Source organism: Coregonus lavaretus, assembly GCF_964263955.1.
Source record: "Coregonus lavaretus genome assembly, chromosome: 6".
NCBI lineage: Eukaryota > Metazoa > Chordata > Actinopteri > Salmoniformes > Salmonidae > Coregonus > Coregonus lavaretus.
The window spans coordinates 45077162-45101783 of NC_139993.1; the positions used below are offsets into that span (position 1 = coordinate 45077162).

General features: G+C 47.0%; 2 protein-coding genes and 1 pseudogene across 4 annotated transcripts; 2 read left to right on the forward strand and 1 right to left on the reverse strand.

Moving 5' to 3' along the window:
* Positions 1–6048: 6048 nt before the first annotated feature.
* On the forward strand, positions 6049–15574 carry myoc (myocilin). The gene is made up of 5 exons (XM_084164751.1): positions 6049–6846; positions 10661–10726; positions 12643–12744; positions 14044–14255; positions 14428–15574. Exons 1-5 carry the CDS (start codon positions 6360–6362, stop codon positions 14998–15000), a joined length of 1440 nt encoding a protein of 479 aa, XP_084020877.1. The 5' UTR covers positions 6049–6359; the 3' UTR covers positions 15001–15574.
* A 2080-nt stretch (positions 15575–17654) lies between these two features.
* On the reverse strand, positions 17655–20522 carry LOC311131049 (inosine triphosphate pyrophosphatase-like; annotated as a pseudogene). Its single transcript, XR_014615345.1, has 6 exons — positions 20426–20522; positions 20057–20113; positions 19892–19956; positions 19643–19716; positions 19494–19525; positions 17655–17944 (listed from the first exon to the last, which is right to left on the reverse strand). The product of XR_014615345.1 is annotated as an inosine triphosphate pyrophosphatase-like (transcript).
* Positions 20523–20678: 156 nt separating this feature from the next.
* Positions 20679–24622, forward strand: mettl13 (methyltransferase 13, eEF1A lysine and N-terminal methyltransferase). Of its 2 annotated transcripts, none has more exons than XM_084164669.1 (10): positions 20679–21106; positions 21379–21651; positions 21837–21929; positions 22044–22419; positions 22536–22735; positions 22876–23065; positions 23137–23322; positions 23504–23710; positions 23872–24003; positions 24172–24622. In XM_084164669.1, the coding sequence occupies exons 1-10, from the start codon at positions 20954–20956 to the stop codon at positions 24453–24455; spliced, it is 2094 nt and encodes a 697-aa protein (XP_084020795.1). In that variant the 5' UTR covers positions 20679–20953; the 3' UTR covers positions 24456–24622. The 2 variants fall into 2 exon arrangements, with proteins under 2 accessions (XP_084020795.1, XP_084020794.1); XM_084164668.1 differs by having other exon boundaries at positions 20700–21106; positions 23134–23322.

The following is a 24622-nucleotide window of genomic DNA, read 5'->3' on the forward strand; positions in this document are numbered from 1 at the left end:
CTAGGCTTGGGCGGTATCCAGATTATCATACCTTCATGTGGTCCTCTGTAGCTCAATTGGTAGAGCATGGCACTTGTAACGCCAGGGTAGTGGGTTCGATCCCCGGGACCACCCATACGTAAAAATGTATGCGCACATGACTGTAAGTCCCTTTGGATAAAAGCGTCTGCTAAATGGCATATTATTATTATTATTATTATTATTATACCGACCTTGTGCCATACCGGGATATTCGGTAATACCGGCACTGAACACAAGGAGCGCTATTTTCAAACCCCACTCTGCCTCTAATCCGAAGGTTAGCAATGCTAACAAGTACATGTAAAAACCCATATAGAATGCTAACTAAATGCAAAGGTTATACAAGTAACAAAAAAATGCTACTCTCAGTTTGCTGCACGCACAAAACAAATATTAGACAGCAAGGCTCTTGTTCCGGGAAGGGATTTTCTGCTGTTACCAAGCAAAGCTTTATTTTGGAAGAAGTTAACCACTTAGCTAGATAGCTAACTAGCTACTAAATTAGCAAACCAAAGCATTTGCCACATTTTAGACAGTAAACTTAATAGTTATAAGATATCTCGCTGGCAAACATTTAGTTGTAAATTCCATACTGTAACTAGATCACCTGACTTGTGCTGAACAACAGTGAGTGACTCACAAGGCTCTGGTCTTTCGTCGTTGTGTGCTTGTGAACAAACACCACGTGACTGGAGACTACCGGTAAGCTTCAAAATGAAACATTATGTGACAGGTGAAATGAAGAATGCGATCTTCTTTATCTCCTAACGTATAAGTTGACTTGAGGGATTTACTTAAAAAGTAGCAACAAATATTCACATTTATTTAAAAAACTTCAAAGAAATAATATTAACGGTATTGAAAAACCATCCCGTGGCTATTTCCAAATAACCCATTATACGGTATATACGGTATACCGCCCAAGCCTAATTGGGACACTGTGTGTCCTACTGACCTAGGTGCAGCAGGGGTTGGGTTAAATGCGGAAGACACATTTTGGTTGAATGCATTGAGTTGTGCAACTGAATAGGTATCCCCTTTCCCTGTGGTACTGCTTGGCCAATTGATCTAATTTCCTGTTGGTAACACTAGGCTAGCTATCTCTCTCCAGGTGGTTGAATTCTATTGTGTATGATGTTATTATTTTCTGTGATATTATTGAGTTCTGCTGGAAGGTCAACATGAAGCTTATGAATGTCTGCTGCTATTCCCATTAACCCTGAGGAGCTAAGGGACAGACACTGTTCATCCAATTTGTAAGTCGCTCTGGATAAGAGCGTCTGCTAAATGACTTAAATGTAAATGTAATTCCACTGCATCTGCTGGAGGTCAGAGCTGTCTAGTACCACTGCTATTTTGTGTGTGTGCGCATGCGTGTGTGTGCGCATGCGTGCATTTTATTTGGGTGACCCGTAAATTCTGGGGAGGTTGGGACTTGGGTGGCATAAAAAATGGAATGATATTAGTTGGTATTGTTATGATGTGTCTGGAGGAGTGCTGGTTTATGCGTTACAATGACCTTATGGGCTGTGAAACACACAGACTGGGGTGTAACACTGCCTAGTGTGAAGACAACACAGCGTCTTGCATATCTCTACAATACAATAACCCCTACATCTTCATTCCTTTGTTTTTTTATGTAATTTATTTGAGGTGTAAATATTGATCTGTAATGATGTACTATACTCTGGCATTGCATTGAGAAACTGTGAAATACTGTAATGTTTCTCTGAGCTAATAAAATGATTTTAAAGGATATCTGGATTAGACTGGAATGGAGTGGTTTGGTCTTGTTGATGTGACACAGTGTAGTGGGGATGAGAGGAGAGGGATGGTTGGATAGTGGAGGAGGGGAGGATAGGGGAGGAGGGGAGGATAGGGGAGGATAGGGGAGGAGGGGAGGATAGGGGAGGAGGGGAGGATAGGGGAGGAGGGGAGGATAGGGGAGGAGGGGAGGATAGGAAGAGAGAGGTGATTGTTGGGACAGAGAGGTGTTTCATGTGCCATCCTGCCCCTTTGGGCTGGCATCTCAGAAGCCGTGTGTGTGTGTAGTCCCATGTAGCGCAGCTGGTAGAGCATGGGTTGTGGGTTCGTTTCCCACGGGGGGCCAGTATAAAGAAATAAATATGTATGCACTCACTAACTGTAAGTCGCTCTGGATAAGAGCGTCTGCTAAATGACTAAAATGTAAAAAATGTAAAATGTGTGGAGACAGTGCTGCTGGTATTCCTCTCACATCTCATTATCGGCCCTTTTTATATGTGGCTTTCAAAGCCCTCTGATTTAATGGTAAGAACTAAATCCCTGGGGTTAAAACCCAGACTGACTGACTGTTATAATAGTGTCCCTGCTGCTCCTCTCATCTCACTGCTACTACAACTACTACCTGGCACGCACTTGTAAATATAGAGACAATGACAGAGTGGAAAGTTATACGTACAGTCATTGTATAGATGGCTACTAGTTAAAGCTTACAGCTCTGTGAGACCCTCGCAGATTCTTCATCTTCTTAATTCCTCTTCAGAGAGAGCGATTCTTGTTATGGGTTACCAACACACACACGCCTTGGCAGGACAGTGTGTTTTGGTCCAGTTGAGGCTGGATGATGTCATATTCGAGACATAGCAGCAGTCGTATACCGGTAAAGAGAGAAACATATGAGACAGTAGCTGGGTAGGACTCTGCTCTGCCAACCTCCTGTTTTTCACTACACGACAAATGAGCCTATTGAGGGACTGGGGAATCAGATACAGAAGGAAGGGGGCAGACAGTTGGAGGAGGGAGATGGATGTGGCTACCTGGAGGAAGTAGTAGAGAATAAATCAGCATCTCAACAACCCAGTCTGTACTCTACTCACCACACCTGCTGTTGGCTACAGCAGCAGTACTACGTACATATTCAGCAGGGTGACAACATGGAGGAAACACCAGCCAGGACTTGCACAGACGAGCAAAGGAGCTGTTTGTGGTTTAACTAAACTAAGCAACAAAAAAAAATCTGTCTTTCAAAGATAATTTGTAAAAATCCTAATAACTTCACAGATCTTCATTGTAAAGGGTTTAAACACTGTTTCTCATGCTTGTTCAATGAACCATAAACAATTAATGAACATGCACCTGTGGAACGGTCGTTAAGACACTAACAGCTTACAGACGGTAGGTAATTAAGGTCACAGTTATGAAAACTTAGGACACTAAAGAGGCCTTTCTACTGACTGAAAAACACCAAAAGAAAGATGCCCAGGGTCCCTGCTCATCTGCGTGAACGTGCCTTAGGCATGCTGCAAGGAGACATGAGGACTGCAGATGTGGCCAGGGCAATTAATTGCAATGTCCGTACTGTGAGACGCCTAAGACAGCGCTACAGGGAGACAGGACGGACAGCTGATCGTCCTCGCAGTGGCAAACCACGTGTAACAGCACCTGCACAGGATCGGTACATCCGAACATCACACCTGCGGGACAGGTACAGGATGGCAACAACAACTGCCCGAGTTACACCAGAAACGCACAATCCCTCCATCAGTGCTCAGACTGTCCGCAATAGGCTGAGAGAGGCTGGACTGAGGGCTTGTAGGCCTGTTGTAAGGCAGGTCCTCACCAGACATCACCGGCACAAACCCACCGTCGCTGGACCAGACAGGACTGGCAAAAAGTGCTCTTCACTGACGAGTCGCGGTTTTGTCTCACCAGGAGTGATGGTCGGATTTGTGTTTATCGTTGAAGGAATGAGCGTTACACCGAGGCCTGTACTCTGGAGCGGGATCGATTTGGAGGTGGAGGGTCCGTCATGGTATGGGGCAGTGTGTCACAGCATCATCGGACTGAGGTTGTTGTCATTGCAGGCAATCTCAACGCTGTGCGTTACAGGGAAGACATCCTCCTCCCTCATGTGGTACCCTTCCTGCAGGCTCATCCTGACATGACCCTCCAGCATGACAATGCCACCAGCCATACTGCTCGTTCTGTGCGTGATTTCCTGCAAGACAGGAATGTCAGTGTTCTGCCATGGCCAGCGAAGAGCCCGGATCTCAATCCCATTGAGCACGTCTGGGACCTGTTGGATCGGAGGGTGAGGGCTAGGGCCATTCCCCCCAGAAATGTCCAGGAACTTGCAGGTGCCTTGGTGGAAGAGTGGGGTAACATCTCACAGCAAGAACTGGCAAATCTGGAGCAGTCCATGAGGAGGAGATGCACTGCAGTACTTAATGCAGCTGGTGGCCACACCAGATACTGACTGTTACCTTTGTTCAGTGACACATTATTCAATTTCCGTTAGTCACATGTCTGTGGAACTTGTTCAGTTTTTGTCTCAGTTGTTGAATCTTATGTTCATACAAATATTTACACATGTTAAGTTTGCTGAAAATAAACGCAGTTGACAGTGAGAGGACGTTTCTTTTTTTGCTGAGTTTATATTCTTTCTCACCCCCTTTGAAATGGGTTCTGGAAAGATGTGCCCAGGCTAATAATACTGACCCCAAATCACTGGCTTCCTTAATCAAACACATACCAAATCCATCTAGCTAATGAAATACATACCCCACCAATCTCCTGACCAATCAGGGGTTGTGTTACTGCCAGGTACCTCTGCTCTCCAATCAGAGGTGTGGTTGAGGCTAACAAACATCCTGCCATTAGAAACAGAGCTGGCCTGTACCAACCTGCCTGAGAGGGAGAGAGAGAGCTTTGTGGAGGAGAGTATTTCAATGCCAGCCTTCCTGACTGATGTACCAATTGAGCTATATGACCCCTGACCCCATTTCTCAGACTCCTCCAGGGTGTGCGTGTATGTATGTGTTCTAGTCTTGTGAGCTCAATTTGTTGACCTCTCGCCCCTCTCTCGCCCCTCTAACCCTCTCCCACCAATTGCCATTAACTTCTCTCAACACTCTAACCTTTGGCCCCACCTCTCCCACACTCCACTACTCTTCCCCTCTCCCTCTATCCCCCACTCCCTCCCCCTTCCTCTCCCACACTCCACTACTCTTCCCCTCTCCCTCTATCCCCCACTCCCTCCCCCTTCCTCTCGCCCCTTCGACTCCCTGGGCTCTGGGCTCTGTTTCAGAGAGTAAACATGCTGCTCTTTCATCCCTCTCTGAAAACAAACAAGGGATCATAAAACAATGCATCACATGAGGGAAAGAGAGAGTTCAGTCTGGTGGGCAGTGGCTGTGCGTGTCTGTTATTCTGTGAAAGACTGAGGGATTGACAGGGAGAGGGAGATAGAGAAGGAGGGAGAGAGAGGGATATAAAGGTCTAGAGCAGGTGTGTTTTTTTGGCTTGTGTTATATTAAACTACAGATTTAAACCTGGTGGCTGAGTGGAAAAGCACCTGGTGAACACGCACACACAGACACGCTCATGCACGTGCACACACATGTGCACACACCAGTAATCCAGACTCAAAACTCTAGCCCTTCCTACTTGCGGTTGGAATCCGGACAGCATGAGTAAGGTGTCCTGTAGTGATCAGTCTCTCTCATGACAAAACAATTGTCTGCTTGCATCACATTTTGGCACCCTGCTGGGGCTCTCCGTCTTTATGGGATGGTAACTCAATCCCCCAAGGCCCAGCTACCCCTCCCATCCCTGTGGAGACTCCCCTGCCATGCCCCCCTATCCCCCTGGATCAAACACCACACATAGCTACAGATAGTCCAGCCCTGTCATAGCTGGCAGAGAGTGCTACTGGATATAGAAACATCAATAGATGGGAAAGTGAGAGCAAGCCTGTAGTCTCTCCTTGCTTACCCTCTTTGCATGTGCACACACACACCCACACATGCATGCATACACCAGCATGCACGTGCAAACACACAAACAGTCCTAGGGCGCTGGAATGTTTTTGTTGTTGAGACAATCCCCAAATCACACAGTATCTCACCCCTCCCATCTCTCCCGCCTTTTCTCTCCCCCCCCCTCTTTCTTTCCTCTCCTCCCTCCCTCTCTCCCTGCTCACCTCCTCTCTTTCCTCTCTCTCCTTCCCAGATTGTATAAATATCCCTGAGCTGTTGAGAGGGACTCAGAGACCTGGGGACCCTGACCTGAGAAACAAACAGACCAGAACAGAGAGAAGAGAGACAGACAGACTAATCGGAGAATAAGAACAACAATCTGCTGTAACACATTGGGGAAATAAAGAAGAATAAGAAACAAGGAAAAATACAATTGAGCAAGAACTAGGTGAAGAGATAGAAGGGGCAATTACCACAGCTAGAGGAAGAAGGGCTGAAACACAGAGTGGTGGAAGAGAGACCCTGAAGAGACCGAGAGCGTGAGAGAGCAGAAGAACCACATCTAGTCTACATCTGTGTGTGTAGCTGTTTGTATCCACCATGTGGCTGCTGCTTAGCCTGTGTGTGTTCTGTCTGCTGGGGTACAGTGAGGGGCAGGACCGTGCCACTCTCTGGAGGGGGAATGACCGCAGCGGGCACTGCCAGTACACCTTCACCGTGCACAGCCCCAGCGAGACCAGCTGCTCCCCTACAGTCTCTGGAGGACCAGAGATGGAGGGGCTCAAGGCTAGACTCAGCCTGCTGGAGGTATTGGTGGCCAGGCTGACTGGAGGGGAGATAGGGGGTCCTGGGGCTGGGTCCCAGTCCCAGGCTGGTCTCCAGGAGGCTCTGACCCAGGCTATGGGAGAGAGGATCCTGCTGCAGGGAGAGAAGGAGCGTCTGGAGAGAGATGTGGAGGAGCTTCAGAGGAGGATGGAGGAGATGAGGAGAGAGACGGAGAGACTGAAGAGCAGACCCTGCTACCCACAACCCCCACAGGTGCCACCCAGCGTCCCGCTACAGGACAGTGGTCTGCGACCTGCTGGAGGTGAGTAACAACATTCTCTCTGTCTGTTCGCTTTTCTACTAGGGTCGGAAAGTTCATAAGATTCCTGATTAAGTGGTGCAAACGTTATAGACAGACTGTGTTGTAACTGCAAGTGTTCTCTATTCCCTCTATAAGACCTATTTTTGCTGCAGATCAAGTGTCTTGTGGTTTTATAGTGAGTCAGGAGATTCTGCGTTAACTGGAAGAGCTGAGTAGAAATGTGACGCACACACTCAATGATGAGGCTCTTTCCTGTAACATAGTGGATGCCACAGACCTGTGTATGGGTGGGTGGGTGTGTGCGTGTGCATGTCTGTGTTTGGGCAACACAAGCAAGGATGCAGAAGTAGGGTCAGGTTTCTCAGCTATCGGTCTGTTTTAAGGCGCAAAGGGAGGGAGAAGGTTCTAGAGGACAGGGTTACGACCAGAGCCTTCCCTATGATGGTGCTTCCCTGAACTTCCTCCTACATTACCCGGCGGGGTGTAATGTAGGGGGAAGTTCAGTCTCACCTCCATCTCACCTTAGGTTTGATGACGCTCCCCTCTGTCGGTGTGTGTGTGTGTGTGTGTGTGTCTTGTAAAACTGAGATTGCCTTCAACCGTAAATCCGCCTTTCCCAACGTCCCATACACCACCTCCCTATCCCATTATTCCAGAGCAGCCCTATTGGAGCAGCCCTATTGGAGCAGCCCTACTGGTCAGCCCTACTGGTCAGCCGTATTGAAGCAGCCCTATTGGAGCAGACCTATTGGAGCAGCCCTACTGGTCAGCCGTATTGAAGCAGCCCTATTGGAGCAGACCTATTGGAGCAGCCCTACTGGTCAGCCGTATTGAAGCAGCCCTATTGGAGCAGACCTATTGGAGCAGCCCTACTGGTCAGCCGTATTGAAGCAGCCCAATTGGAGCAGACCTATTGGAGCAGCCCTACTGGTCAGCCGTATTGGAGCAGACCTATTGGAGCAGCCCTACTGGTCAGCCGTATTGAAGCAGCCCTATTGGAGCAGACCTACTGCACTACAGCCCTAAAAGGAGTTCATATATTTCCCTGCATGGCTCTGTGGCATCTGGTTAGATCCTCATGTAAGCACCTGCAGGCTAAAACATACAGAGAAAACGCTGGGGGAGCACCATACAGCTCCATACAAATGGGGACACACACCCAGGGGACGGGCATACGGAAAACAAATCACAGCCAGAGAGAAGGAAACATGACAAAGGGAAGAGAGGAGTAAAAAGTAAAACAATTACAGTGTTTCCCCTATATTAATTGAGCAGCGGTGCTGCCACTCCCAAAAATATGACAAAATAAAATAAACGTTCAATATTTCTTTCAAGACACGTTTTTAAAGGGATATTGCGAAATGTTGGCAATTAAGCCATTTTTTCGACTTACTCGGATTCAGATGAACTCATAGATACATAGCATGCGAGCTGTTCCCATAGACTTCCAGTCATTGCGCTAACACTATTTAGCAATGGCTCGCGAAACTACCTTCAAATTCCTTCAAACTGCACGCAGAGACATAAAATGGTATCCATGAGTTAATCTGACTCTGGGTAAGTAGAAAAAGGGCTTAGTTGCCAAAATCTTGCACTATCCTTTTAAGATCAGAGTGACAAGTTACAACTATATTTGTAGCAAACTGATTCAACAGTGGCGCAAATGAGAGCCATGAGCACACAGCCACCGCTTGCTCCTCACAATCTCCCTACAGTGCAGTGGTGGGCATCAGTTAAATATCAGATGGTGTGAACATAATTAAATGTTCATGCATTTTGGAGTAGAATGTCCTTTTAAAAAGTCACCAGAAGTAGCCTTCTCTCAGTCGTTATACAAAAAAATCCCCCCTACCTTTGCCACCGCTACCAAAACAAATCCTAGGGGAAACACTGCAATTGCTGTGGAAGTGTGTGCATGTGCGTGTGCTCGCATATGTGTGTTGAGGTATGGTAAAGGGGTTCCTGGTTTTAACAGCCGTCCGCTCAACAAACACAACAGAAATCCCCAGCTGATCTCAGCTGATAGAGCTCAGCTTTACTGGACCAGTTCAAATACTGTGGGCTCTTTACTAGGTAAGATTAAAACACCTATCTGGCCCTATAACAGGCCATGCTTTATTAATGTCTCCTTTTATTGTTTAACTCAATGGGACTTACTGGTTAAATAGTGGGTAGCTAGGGCTGGTCAGTCAGAATTAGGCATCTAGAAGATGAGGTTGTTTCTGATGGTGAACCAGGTGAACATTGTGTCTGAAATATGAAGTGGGTTTCATATCGGTTTAAAAAACATCTGTAGCGACTGACTCACCTCTGCCTAAATATATTTTGTTACGTTAGTTTTCTAATGGGTTATGAAAAGACACCTTTGTTGTAGAATAGATGTTATCAACAGCAGCCAAGCCAAGAGACCCATGGTGAGCATGACTGCATCCAAGAACAACAGCTCTGCTACACAGCAACATTCAGGTGGACTGACACGTGCTCTGAGACTGAGACTGAGGGAGGCAGAGCAGAGCAGCCTTCAACCAAATAACTCTAATAGCACATGGTTAGAAGGGCTGATTGGGCTGTCCTCAGAGAGCATGCATGTGTGTGTGTTCATATGTTTTGGTGTTTCAGTCTGGGGGTCTTGATGTTCTGCCGGATTTGCGCCATCACACATAACACACACACACATGAACAATATGCACTTGTTTACCTGAGATTATGAATGACCTGGCCCTCTGGGAACACTTATGTAGTTCAGGGAAGCAAGACTCTCCCCCTCATCCTCCCTTACCCCTCTCACCCCACCAGCCTCCTCTCCCCATACTCATCCACCCAGAAAGCATCCTTGACCCTGGCCATACAAGGCATGAACAGAAGCAAACGATAATGGACATTCTCATTGGGCAAGTTCAGGCTGTACTTCCTCCATTTCAAAACCCCTTTCTTCTGTTTTGTGCCTATTGAACGTAGCCCTGGTCTCCCCCCTTCAAATCCCACACCTCTCCTCCTCCTTCTCATTCAACTTTACCCCAACATCACCTCCCCTCTCCATCAAAAGAGGAAATCAATATCAGCTTCCAGATGCTAAGACTAACATGTGCTGCATCATTTTGGCTCATTAGGAGCCTGTAAACTCTTCACACACATGCACGTGCACACACACACATGCATTGTACCATTACAAGGCTGTAAACACATTAACACATTAGCATCCATCGCTGTTGTAGATCAGTCACAGCTGCTGTTTATCAACATGTCTGAAGAAACTATCAATTGTAATGATTGTCTGAGGGGCTGAAGGGAGCGGGAGAGGGTATGGAGCAGAGGGGATGGGGAGTGATTGGTGAGGCTTGGGGGAGTGTTTGGCGTTGTTCCAGTTGAACTAAACTGGTATGAGGAATTGCTATCTGTGGCAGCAGGGCAGGTGGCGGAGGGGCTCCAAGACTGAAGGTTTTGTGTGTGTCTGTGTGTGTCTGTGTGTGTCTCTGTGTGTGTGTGTGTGTGTGTGTGTGCGTGCGTGCGTGCGTGCGTGCGTGCGTGCGTGCGTGCGTGCACGTGCGTGCCTGCGTGCCTGCGTGCGCGTCCAACAGTCCGGCAGACTCCACAGTAGCTGGGAATCCACTCAGGAGTGTTCTTTTCCTCTGCTTACATTCCCTGCTGTCAGTAGTATTGCCAGAGACCCCCCTCCCAGCACACACACACAGATATACCCCATGGCTGGCTGATCTGGGCCGCTCTGGCCTCAATGGTCATTGAATAGTCAGGGTTGGTGCCGTCAGTCAGTGTGACCATTGTGTGTGATACTAAATCCAGTATGTATTTGCAGGTGCTGGTGTTCTCTCTCACCTGGTTTCCAGACCTGGAAGACAATGGGACACTGGCAGCCTGAGAGGTATGGCATCTTCTGTAAAACCACTGAGTGTGTGTTTGCATGTTCGCGTACATATCTTATTTCAACAGAATGAATATAGCCTAATAAAAAAGTAAAAGAATAGGACCTCCAATAAAAGTAGAGCAGTTAGGCCATGAAGACAGTGTCCAGTCCAGTGTCATGGACAGATGTGCCAGGAGATGCTCTGTCTTTGAATGAGTCTTGGTTTGATGCAGTCATCCCACCTGCAGCTGGAATGTGTCAGCAATGTGTCGCAGGTAATCTATCAGGGGTCGATTGTGTTAGTCCCCAACAAGCCGCTTTACCTTCTCTTGGCTAGTGCAGACTCTCTCTGGTGATGGTAGGTTGCCAGCGAAGTACTGCTCCAGTTGAGGTTCAGTCAGAGCCTGTTGTTGTCGCAGGGCATCGATGAACTCCAGAACCGTGGGGTGTGTGGCACCAACAAGATCCCTGAAGGCCTGATGCTAGTCCTCCAGTGCCTTCCCACTGGGAACAGACTGAAATGACGTGGAAAATGTTTTGATTCAACCACTGTGTGCCCAGTGGATTGTTGGTCTTCACAAAGTCTTGCTGCTTGACAGCATCGTAGTATTTCCACATTTCTGAAATATACGTAGAGACATTAGACACCGTGCAATGCTTTAATACTGTCATAATAATAAATATTAGGTCTATAGGTACGTTTTAACAAAACGTACCTATGGCAAATGCCGAAGCTCTTCTGGTGACTTCTCCTGGAGATGATCTCCAGGGCCTAATGAATCTGAACTCAAAGTGCCACACAACATCGTGCAGCTCCCGGCCCTGAGAGTATGTGGGTAATATCAGCTCCTCCTTCTCTCCACATCAGCCAGGTGGACAAATGCTAGCGCAGGGAGTATCTTGAGGTGGAGGGCGAAGGTGGGGTCACTGCGGTACCTTGATACCAGCTCGTCATGGCTCTGGATAAATTAGTCTTCCATGTACCGCCAAAAGTTCTGGCTCAGATGGAAGAAGGAACCCCGAATTTGTACCTCTTGAAACCTTCATAGCTACTGGTGCTAAGTCAGTCATGATAGAGTCTGGTTTCATCTCAAGCTCCTCAGTGCCTCCAACACAAGAGTGTAAAAAGCCTAAAAAATATTAAATATATAGGTATAAGATTAATTGCATGATCAACTCAACATTGCTGTAAAGCATTATGTTTTATGAACCCTTCATACAACATCAATAGTATGCTAATTGTTGATGCTTACCTCAGAATTATAGGGCAGTAACAAATAGGCTGCTGGAATCACGGTTGACTGTCGCAGCCCCGAAATGCTGTACAACTGCTGAAACAAAGGTGGGGCTGCTTTGAATGATCCATCTACACACCAGGATGGGGACTGGCACAGGAAATCCACGTTGCATGTCATTGTGAAGATAAGAAACCTTTCTGGTCCTGGTCCACTGTCATGCTGGAGGAACAGCTCTCCACTCGCCGTGCCACCGTAGCTCTCGGGGAGGAGCAGGTCGGAGAGGGTCGGTACAGGGGCGCCTGGTTGTTCTGTAGGTCCTCCTGTTAAAAAGGCCAGGGCTTACTAAGACAAAACAAAAACACAACTGCCGAACAGGCATTCACACGTCAGGGTCTCCAGTTCCTCCTTCAAAACCAGCCAACCCTCTACAATCTCCGATCCGTACATGGCATGGTTGTGTTCTCCCACCATCTTGGTGATACGCCCGGCTGTGAGGGTGATGTGACCTTTGCACTTGTACTGATCTTAACTGGTGCACTTCCAGAACCGCTTATTTGTAGTAAAGCTATCCTCTCTGTAAATGTAGCCATTATGTGCCAGGACAATGGTCCAAGGTTTGTTCGGGCCAGCATCACCAATGTCATAGAGTTTCATTGTAGCTCCTTGTTGGTGACCTCCCCCCCCCCCCCACTCCAGACCCAGTTTGGCAGTATGGTGGTAATGCAGGGTTCCAGGAGTTGAAGGCTGAGGTGACTGAGATTCCTGCTCCTATTCCCGAGGGCCCAGAGGACAGCACAGGTGAGACACACACCTGAACACACAGCTGTCCTGAACACACACCTGGAATATCAAATTGTTAATTAACCTGACGCGGTCCCAACAGCCCCATTATTATTGCACAGTAACCCCCCCCCCACCCCACCCCTGTACAGCGAACCCACAGAATACCAGGGCAATATCAAGGCAAATATCAGGGCAAATACCAACACCAGAGCATAAGAGACTGCATGGGTTTGTATATTTAGTGCCTGACAGGGAGTGAGATCCATTGAAGCTCTCTGAACACACTGAGTGGCACATCTATGATAAGATTATCTCCATCATACACGTTTACCTTGGCACATTTCTGTTGCCGTTTCTGTCACATCTTGAAAAAGACAAACGTCAAAAAAATAAACATGCTGAGAAGAATATGGTCCTCTGTAGCTCAGCTGGTAGGGCACGGCGCTTGTAACGCCAAGGCAGTGGGTTCGATCCCCGGGACCACCCATACACAAAAAAATTTAAATAAAATGTATGCACGCATGACTGTAAGTCGCTTTGGATAAAAGCGTCTGCTAAATGGCATATTATTATTATTATTATGAATGTGTGTGCTGGAATAGTTCACATCAGTGATGGCTGTGCCTGTAACACCTTTATATTTAACCTTACATCCAGAGATACCCCCTAACCCCCCCCCCACCCCCCACCCCACTGATGTGCCTCACACACACCATTCTGTCTTGAATATCCTAAAGGTATTTTAGGAAATGGTAAATATACAGCAGCCTGATCATTCTCTGAGTGAGAGACTTGTGGTGGAGGATTCCTTCCTGCATCTGATCAGCTGCTGCTGTACTAACTCTGTACCACACACACACACTCATCAGGTATGTCAAACCAACACGCTGTAGACCTACTATCTGTCTCTAAAGACAAATTATCATCTCTCATATCTTTCAGCAGCCATGACTTATTCCCTCCATCCCCCTATCCAACAACATGATTTACTACAGATCATCTCTACACACACCTCTTCCCCCCTCTCTCTCCCTCTCCCTCTCGCTCTCTCTCTCTCTCTCTCTCTCTCTCTCTCTCTCTCTCTCTCTCTCTCTCTCTCTCTCTCTCTCTCTCTCTCTCTCTCTCTCTCTCTCTCTCTCTCTCTCTCTCTCTATATATATCTATCTTACAGGGTGCATCTCAATAGTCTAAAGTAGTGTCCTCACCCCTGACACCTCTAACAACCCTGTCCCTCTAACTGCCCCCCATCACCCCTTCTCTCTCTTAATCTCTCTAACTGCCCTCTCTCTCTCCCTCCCCCCTCCTCTCTCCCAGGTTGTGGGGAGTTGATATCAATAGGTGAGCCAGTGTCCCATCGTAAGGCTGACAGTATAGCTGGTAAATACGGGGTGTGGATGCAGGACCCAGAAGCTGTGGCGCCCTATGGAGGGAAGATGGTGTGGCGCATTGATACAGTGGGGTCAGAGGTCAGACAGCTCTTTGGTTACGAAGACATGGATCAGCTCTCTAAAGGCTTCCCCTCCAAGGTGGGTGACTGACTGACTGGCATGGGATAGTCCTAGAGGCTAACCTTAACCACAGATCTAGGATCAGATTACCTTCTCCCTAACCAACCCTTAACTTAACCATGATAACATATTGAGGTATAATGTAAAGGGTGACCATTGACCAGAATGTATTATCATGATCTATTACAAGGTGTTGCTGTTGCCGGAGCCAGTGGAGAGTACAGGAGCAACTCTGTACCGTGGCTCTCTGTACTACCAGCGCCGCCGCAGCCGCACCCTGCTGAGGTACGACCTGGCGTCTGAGAGCATCGCCGCCCGCCGAGACCTGCCCCACGCCGGCTTCCACGGCCAGTTCCCCTATTCCTGGGGTGGCTACACCGATGTGGACCTGGGGGTGGACGAGAAGGGCCTGTGGGCTGTCTACAGCACCAACAAGGCTAAAGGAGCCATAGTGGTGTCCCAGCTGGACCCACACAGCCTGGCAGTGAAGAGGAGCTGGGAGACCAGCATCAGGAAGACCAGCGTGGCGAACGCCTTCGTCATCTGTGGTCGTCTGTACACAGTGGCCAGCTACACGGCTCCCAACACCACCATCAACTTTATGTTTGACACAGCTACAGGCCAGGGAAAGGAGGTGGCTCTACCCTTCAGGAATAAGTACCGATACAACAGCATGGTGGACTACAACCATGCCCAGAGGAAGCTCTTCGCCTGGGACAACTTCCACATTGTGTCCTACGACGTCAGGCTGGGCCGCCAGTAGAGGAGCTGAGGAGGCCTCTTCATACAAACCAAAGACTTTCTCTTGTCTGTCCTTTAAAGACTGACAGCTTTAGAGCAACTAGTGTGGTAGTAAGTTGTTAGTGTTATTCACCACCTTCATCAATGCATAGGCCTAGTAGTTACCGTAACTGGCCACAATAGTGATTGAGATTTAAGATTTTTCTAGCAAATTGCATTATGAATGGAACCCTCTGCAGGTATCTTGTTTCAGTGGAAAGGCATTTGCCGTGGCACGGTCCACAAATATGTTTATAGAGGAATTAGTTGTCTACTGTTTGGTCATCAGAGTAGTGCTTTTATTGTGTTTCATGTATAGTTTTGAGAAGTGGATTGGGGGCAAAGCCAACATTATCAAGTCTACTGCTCTCAAACATCCGTGATCATACAAGGTCTAATGTGTGTACTGTGTTTAAAACTAATTATGTTCAGGGACAAACTTGCTGCTCTCTCTAGCTCAGCACGTATTGAAATATTGCATGTTCCTGTGCATTGTACTTCTCTATATTAAATGATGTACAAATTCATACCGAGGTCTAATAAAGGTTATCTATTCTAAACAATGTTTATAGTTTATTATCCACTCCTCTTGGGGCACTCCACACACGCTCACAGAACCTGCCTCAGTAACAAATCACACATACAGTATGAGTATAGTCTTGGTTTGGAGTCTGCACTTTAGAAAGCAAAAAGTCTGTGTTCTTAAAACCCACATAATCCAGGTTGGACAAAGGACACAATACATCTTGAGTTCTTTCAGTTTAAGGAAAGCAGATACCGTGCCTTCAGAAAGTATTCACACCCCTTGACTTTTTCCACATTTTGTTGTGTTACAGCCTGAATTTAAAATTGATTAAATTTAGATTTTGTGTCGCTGGCCTACACACAATACCCCATAATGTCAAAGTGGAATTATGTTTTTAGAAATTTGTACAAATTCATGACAAATTAAAAGCTGAAATGTCTTGAGTCAATATTGTATTCAACCCCTTTGTTATGGCAAACGTAAATAAGTTCAAGAGTAAAAAGGTGTTTAACAAGTCACATAGTAAGTTGCATGTCTCACTCTGTGTGCAATAATTACATTTACGTCATTTAGCAGACGCTCTTATCCAGAGCGACTTACAAATTGGTGCATTCACCTTCTAGCTAGTGGGACAACCACTTTACAATATATATATATATATTTTTTATTATCTGTTAATGTTTTATTTTCTAAGGGGGGGGTAGAAGGATTACTTTATCCTGTCCCAGGTATTCCTTAAAGAGGTGGGGTTTCAAATGTCTCCGGAAGCTGGTGAGTGACTCCGCTGTCCTGGCGTCGCGAGGGAGCTTGTTCCACCATTGGGGTGCCAGAGCAGCGAACAGTTTTGACTGGGCTGAGCGGGAACTATGCTTCCGCAGAGGTAGGGGAGCCAGCAGGCCAGAGGTGGATGAACGCAATGCCCTCGTTTGGGTGTAGGGACTGATCAGAGCCTGAAGGTACGTTTTTAACATCATTTTTGAATGACTACCTCATCTCTGCACCCCACACATAAAATTATCTGTAAGGTCCCTCAGTCGTGCAGTGAATTTCAAAAACAGATTTAAACACAAAGACCAGGGAGGTTTTCCAATGCCTCGCAAGGGGCACCTATTGGTAGATGGGTAAATATAAAAAAGCAGATATTGAATATACCTTTGAGCATGGAGAAGTTATTAATTACACTTTGGATGGTTTATCAATACACCCAGTCACTACAAAGATACAGGCGTCCTTCCTAACTCAGTTGCCGGAGAGGAAGGAAACCGCTCAGGGATTTCACCATGAGGCCAATAGTGACTTTAAAACAGTTCAAGAGTTTAATGGCTGTGAAGGCAGAAAACTGAGGATGGCTCAACAACATTGTAGCTACTCCACAACACTAACCTAAATGATAGAGTGAAAAGAAGGAAGCCAGTACAAAATAAAAAATATTCCAAAACATGCATCCTGCTTGCAATAAGGCATTAAAGTAAAACTGCAAAAAATGTGGCAAAGAAATTAACTTTGTCCTGAACACGACAGTACCACTCAACATATTTTCAGGACAATAATCTAAAACACAAGGCCAAATATACACTGGAGTTGCTTACCAAGACAACATTTAATGTTCCGGAGTGGCCTTGTTACAGTTTTGACTTAAATCGCCTTGAAAATCTATGGCAAGACATGAAAATGGCTGTCTAGCAATGATCAACAACAAACTTGACAGAGCTTTAAAAAATTGATTTACAATAATTTGCAAATATTGTACAATCCAGGTGTGCAAAGCTCTTAGAAACTTCCCCAGACTCACAGCTGTAATCGCTGCCAACGGTGATTCTAACATGTAATGACTCAGGGGGTTGAATACTTATCAAATCAAGATGTATTAGTGTTTTGGGTTTCATAAATTGTAACATTTGTTAAAAAAATCTTCCACTTAGACATTTAGAGTATTTTGTGTAGATCGTTGACAATTTTCAATTTTAATCCCATGTGTAACACACCAAAATGTGCAAAAAGTCAAATCGGTGTGAATACTTTTTGAAAGCACTATCTGAAGCAACAATATCTAAATTCAACTTTCAACGTCGCAGCTGTTTGATTGGTTGGCTCAGACTCTGAGACCCATAAATCGGAGTAGGTAGAAGTTGCCCCAACCACTGATACAGGGTCAGATTTTGTATCCCTCTAATGGTAATCAGATGCTAGATCAGGGGTTAATCGCTGTGTTTCTTCTTCTTGCTGTCTGGTGTGCCGTTGTCCTGAGAGGAGAATTGTTCAGACATGGCTGCCAGAGCGCGATACCGATGGGAAATGGTGTTCTTCACCTCCTTGGGTAGCTCAGCACAACTACAGGGATGAGAGAGAGAGAGAGAGAGCAGAGAAGAGAGAGAGAGATCATTTACAATTATCAGTGAAACTGGGAATAATCACTATCATTAGTTTCCGTCAAGCAGATGGACATAACATACAAATAGACTTTTGCTGCCCCCTAGTGGTCCAATAAAGACAGGTAAAGTGTGATGCATAAACCCAGACTCTTGCTAGTAAAATAAATGTCCTGCATTAAGTCCTCCTTATGTTTTGTCCTATCAGTCTGGCTGGAAACAGGGGTCCCATCCAAAGTCTCTGGGGCCTCTAGGCTCTACAGTGTGACCCAAAACAGTTCAGATAAAAAGCATGTACACTAACGTTCAAAAGTTTGGGGTCACTTAGAAATGTCATTGTTTTCAAAAGAAAAGCAATTTTTTTGTCCATTAAAATAACATCAATTTGATCAGAAATACAGTGTAGACATTGATAATGTTGTAAGTGGCTATTGTAGCTGGAAACGGCTGATTTTTTTTGTGGAATATCTACATAGGCGTACAGAGGCCCATTATCAGCAACCATCAGTCCGGTGTTCCAATGGCACGTTGTGTTTGCTAATCCAAGTTTATAATTTTAAAAGGCTAATTGATCATTAGAAAACCCTTTTGCAATTATGTTAGCACAGCTGAAAACTGTTGTGCTGATCTCCTCCAACACTACTCACTCTGCCCCTACTCAGATGGTCCAATTTGTAAGTCGCTCTGGATAAGAGCGTCTGCTAAATGACGTAAATGTAAATGTAAATGTAATGTGCCGTCGCAACCGTCGCTCTCTCTCTCCCGCTACTCTCTCCTCTTCCATCCTATCATCCCTTCCCTCTGCTAAATCCTTCTCCCTCCGATCTCCTGATTCTGCCTCCTCAACCCTCCTCTCCTCCCTTTCTGCATCTTTTGACTCTCTATGTCCCCTATCCTCCCGGCCGGCTTGGTCCTCCACTCCTGCTCCGTGGCTTGACGACTCATTGCGAGCTCACAGAAGAGGGCTCCGGGCAGCCGGGAGGAAATTGAGGAAAACTAGACTCCCTGCGGACCTGTCATCTTTTCACTCCCTCCTCCCTACATTCTCTTCCTCTGTTTCCGCTGCTAAAGCCTCTTTCTACCACTCTAAATTTCAAGCCTCTGCCTCTAACCCTAGGAAGCTCTTTGCCACCTTTTCCTCCCTGCTGAATCCTCCTCCTCCCCCCCCCCCTCCCTCTCTGTGGATGACTTCGTCAACCATTTTGAAAAAAAGGTTGACGACATCCGATCCTCATTTATTAAGTCAAATGACACCGCTGGTCCTGCTCACACTGCCCTACCCTATGCTTTGACTTCTTTCTCCCCTCTCTCTCCAGATGAAATCTTGCGACTTGTGACGGCCGGCCGCCCAACAACCTGCCCGCTTGACCCTGCTGACCTTCTAGGCAGAGTTGCAAAGAAAAAGCCATATCTCAGACTGGCCAATAAAAATAAAAGATTAAGATGGGCGACGGGTATACAGAGATTACCAGTTTACAGAGGAGTATAGAGTGCAGTGACGTGTCCTATAAGGCGCATTGGTGGCAAATCTGATGGCCGAATGGTAAAGAAAGGCTATGTAGTTTATGAGTCATCGCTTACCTTCTGGCTTCAGTTTATCCAGGAACCATTTTCTACATGAAACAAACAATAGATTCATTTTCAATAAGTTAATTAATGGAAAATACTACTAGTGAGTCATATTAGAGGATCCCACAGGCTCTACAGAGAGGTTATAGAGGCGAACTCACATGTAGGGTCCTGGTAGGCCTCACAGTGCTCTGAAACACAGACAGGTGTCCTCCACTATGACTGGCCCATCCACCTGAGAAAAGAGTCACAGACCGACCAGGGGGTACATGAACAACACTATTAATTGATCAGAATCCAGACCATTAATAAAAGGGATGGGAGTTTTTGCTGGCCATGAAAACACATGATAAAGAACAGGTAAGAATAACCCAATATCAGCATAAAAATAATAGTCCAAACTGTCACAGCTGTTTTGCTGCCTCCTTACACTTCTGTATGGAGATCTCATCTGGTTCACCTTGGTATTTAGGCACTGAGGAAAACAGTAATTTAGTCCCAGATGAAAACATAAGAATAGATGTTGTAATTCAGTAACAGTTTACTTCGTAATTCCATTGATAAGGTGTACTCACAGTCAATCTTCTTGGACACTAGTTTGTAGGGAAACTTGTCCCCCAGGATCTGATCACCTGTTGGTCAGAGAACAGAGGAGCAGTATTTTATAATAGCATGGACTTTTAGTCGGACTGCAGAACTTCTGTAACTCAGTTAACGCTATCTCTGTACAACACATATGTCTCCATCTCATTTTAGCGGCTAATAACAGCTATCAAAACATTTGATCTGTGCAGGTGTAATCTAAAACCACCACCACCACCACATTCCCCGTCATTCATTTCCATGCCTTCACAGGGGTTGGCTGCCATGGCTTGAGCCTAAGTAAAGCCTCTAATAAACAGTACACGTTGCAACGTTTAATGTTCATAGTACGCCTTTTCTACATAGAATATCGATTAATGTGAACCATTCTGCCACCTCTTCTAGTTTATTTGCGTTTCCAGTCACGAAGACCACAGATTTCCCCGTTGGGACAGCCATGTTGAAGCCTCTTGTTGTCCGAAAGATAATTACCGACGGACCAGAACTCGCAAGGCCGCAAAGACATCCGGCTCTGCATCAGCCAATGACAGGCTTCTTTAAAGAATCTCAACAAATCAGCATTAGACTAAGAACGCCGCCTATGCAGCGCTATCCAATCGGAATGTAGTTGTGTACAGCTGGGAATAATGTCCGGGTGAACATGCCATGTGGGGAAGATAGGGAGCTGAAAATGCCAGCATTTCTAGCTTGGTAATAAGTTTTTGGACCAATTGACAATCTACCAATTGATATCGTTAGACAGTTATGATGTCCTGCAAGTTCCTGAATCTTAGCTAGCTTGTTCAAAGCCAATCGAAAGTATCCTAACGTTAGTTTGTTTACAAGTAGCTAGCTAGCTAGTACTGATATAAACCTAGCCAGTGTCAAAGATGAGTCTTCTACCTCGCACTGCCGAGGAGTTCAGTTCTGCAGAGTACTGGGAACGCTTCTTCAAGAAGAGAGGAGAGAAGGCTTTTGAGTGGTATGGAGACTACAACAAACTCTGTGGCGTGCTGCACAAATACATCAAACCTCGGGATAAGGTGAGCAGGTACACTGACAACCTGACATTCATGTAGGGAAATGCCCTTAAAAATGTCAGACTCCACAGTCAATTTGTCTTCTGCTGAAATTGTCTCTACTGAAGAGCCATGTAAGTCTTGTATTATATGACGCAAGGATGAATTCCTATCCAAATGACTACTTTATCAGGGTTATTTATTGATATACCTGACTCTTCTTTTATATGTCCTTTAGCAGACGCTTTTATCCAACACGACTTACAGTCATGCGTGGCTTGTCTCGTCTCTCCCAGGTCTTGGTGGTGGGCTGTGGTAACTCTGAGCTGAGTGAGCAGCTGTATGACGTTGGCTACAGACATCTGACCAACATTGACATTAGTGAGACGGTGGTGAATCACATGAACCAGAAGAATGCCAAGCAGCGCCCAGACCTGACCTTCCAGACAGTGGATGCCACCCAGACGCCCTACGAGGACGGAAGCTACCAGGCTGCACTGGACAAGGGGACACTGGATGCCATGGCCTCCCAGGAGGAGGGGGCTCTAGCTGGGAGGATGCTGGCTGAGGTGTGCTGGTGTGGAGTAGCTAGACAGGGATTATAACATGGTTTAACAAAGCCAGCAGCCCTGCACATAGAGTAGCACTCCAGGAGGGTTGGCCACCTCTGGTATACATCTCATTGTCTGTTAGTAAAATGTGTCTTAAAGTTTATTCACCTGAAATAAACCCTTTATGCCATCTGTTTGTGTAGGTGGGCCGTGTGCTGGGTATAGGAGGCCGCTACGTCTGTGTGACCCTGGCCCAGGAGAGTGTCATCAAGCTGGCTGTGGAACACTTCGTCCAGGTAAAAGGCTTAGGTTTTTACATGCATTGATAGTGATAGATGGTTGTCTTACCTACTTTAATTCAATTCACTCAGGATAAGAGCGTTTTCTAAGTGATTTAAATGTTAATGTAGGTGGGCTGGGCTGTGAGGCTCCATTGTCTGGGTGACCCGGAGAGCCAGGAGGTCTCTTCCTTCGCCCTGCCTGTTTTCGTGTTGGTTTGCACCAAGTTCCGCCAGCCAATGCCCATGCCCATCCTAGAGATGTGCCAAGGGGAGGATGGGGCCCCTGTGAGGCTTCCCGTGGTGGCAGACCTGCTCTCTGTGGTGAGAGAGCGCCAGGCGTACGCCATGCTGAGACAGAGGCTCCGTACGGGTACAAACGCCACCTCTACCCCCTCGCTGACCCTCTGCCACGCCCCCACTGGGCGACCCCGTTACACCCTCACCGTACAGGACTGCCCCCCCGGTGCCAAGGTTCCCCGTGCCAACCACTTTGCCATCTTCATAGGTGAGGGACTTATCGTATGTTGGCACACCTGGGTGGAAAAACATGGGTATATTTGTCTTTCCTTTCTGCGCTTGGCTGCATACTAAACCTGGCTCTTCCTGTCTCAACCCCCACAGTGCCTCAGGGCAGAGAGTCTGATTGGCTGTACGGCTCGGCCGAGGGGCGGGGCCAACTAGCGGCAAGCGCTAACTTCAGACGTCTGGTTGTCGTGGCCATGCACAGGGAACAGGAGTATACGGACATGCAGGCTGTCCAATCAGAGCTCTCCCCCATGGTGATGGAACTCGCCCCCCCTGGGATGCCAGCCAATCACCAAGTAGGGAATTTGTGATTATTCTATTTTGGGTTGTAATAAATAATAAATCTTTCCTAATTTCTCTATCATCTCCCCCCCCTCATTCCTTCACCCATTTTCCCCATGTCTCCCTCTCTCCATCCCTGTCCCTCCCCCTGTAGGTTCCGTTCCTCTCGGTGGGAGGTGAGCTGGGTTGGAGGGAGGTGGTGAGTCGTGGTACCAGTGATCTGAGTGGTCAGTACTCCGTAGAGGACGTGAGAGGAGAGGATGGTCAGCTCTACCGTAGACTGGTGTTCCTGGGGAACGAAGGACTGGTCCAGTCAGAGAGCCGCCTCACTGACCCAGCAGCAGGTGAAAACACACACGCACAGTTTTTATTACTTGATGAGTTCAGTGGCTAACCGTCTCTTTAACTTTAGCAGCAGCCTCGTCTCAGAAGAAGAAGAGCAGAAGGAAAGCCAAGCCCTCTGCCCCTCCCCCTGTGACAACCCCCTCCCAGACACCAGGTGGCGCCCTGGAGGTGGACAAAGGCTTCCTCTGCTGTGCCCACCACAGGGTCATGGTGGCTGGCCTTGCCATGCTAGGCGTGGGCACCGACCACAACAAAGGTAGGTGTGTTTGCCAGCGTTGTCTGCAAGTCAGTCGCCCTGTGCCTATGCCCACATACCAGTCTGTGTTTGACACTTTTTCTCAAATCCACTATATTTGCCTACAGGAAGTTTGGTCACTTGACACGTCAGGTCTGATGAATCCGCAAAATGTATCCTGTCTCCAATAACTTCTCTGTAGACGTGTCAGTGCTCCTGGTGGGACTGGGTGGAGGAGGGCTGCCCCAGTTCCTGCGGGACTTTGTACCTGGAGCCAAGGTAGAGGTGGTGGAGCTGGATCCAGCAGTGCTGGAGGTGGCTCAGGGATGGTTCGGCTTCACACCTGATGACAGGCTCACTGTCACACTGGGAGATGGACTGGAACGCATTAACAACATGGAGAGAGAAGGTGAGGGGGCTGGGGGAGAGGAGAGAGGGATGAGAGAGGGAGATAAGGAAGAAATAGCAGATACACATTTAAGGTGGGAGGGGAAAATAAAAGGTGGCTTCTAGAGCAAATTTGCAACCACAAGCATGCACATGATTAACACTATTCTCTTACCTGTCCAGGTGGTCATCAGTATAATGTCATCATGTTTGACGTGGACAGTAAGGACCCCAGTTTGGGGATGAGCTGTCCTCCTCCTGCCTTTGTAGATACAGCTTTCCTGGAGAGAGTTGGCAAACTGCTGACACCTCAAGGTTCAGTAAAACTTTTTTATAACTGTCTTTCAAGGAGCTAGCCTGCTTTATTTTCACAATTGAAAATGTTACATTTTTCAAAGCCTGTAGACCTAGGTATTATCGAGGTGTATCTTACCATATTACACCCTCCCTCCTCTGTCCGTCTCTGTCGCCCCTCCCAACCAGGTGTGTTCATGTTGAACCTGGTGTGTCGTGACTCTGCATTGAAGAAAAGTGTGTTGAGTCGTGTGCGGGGTGTGTTCCCGCATGTGCTCTCCCGGGGCATCGAGGGGGAGGTCAACGAGGTGCTGCTGTGCTCCAGGGGAACAGGGGAGACCGGGGTCCCACCCACACTGCTGAAGGCAGGGAAGACCCTACAGGGATCACTGGGCATGAACAGCAGTGGAGCAGCAACCTGCAGCCCTCAGATAGACATCACTGAGCTACTAGAGGACCTGAAGGTGGCATGAGGAGGGAGGGAGAAGAAGGAGAGGGGGAGGAGGAGAAGAGGACTTTGTGAACAAGCATCATTTTCATTTTAATTCTCAAAATGCGTGATGAACTCGTATACTGTACTGTATGAAATAAAAACGTACAGATGTATTCTGAACAAAAATAAACGCAACAGTTTCAAAGA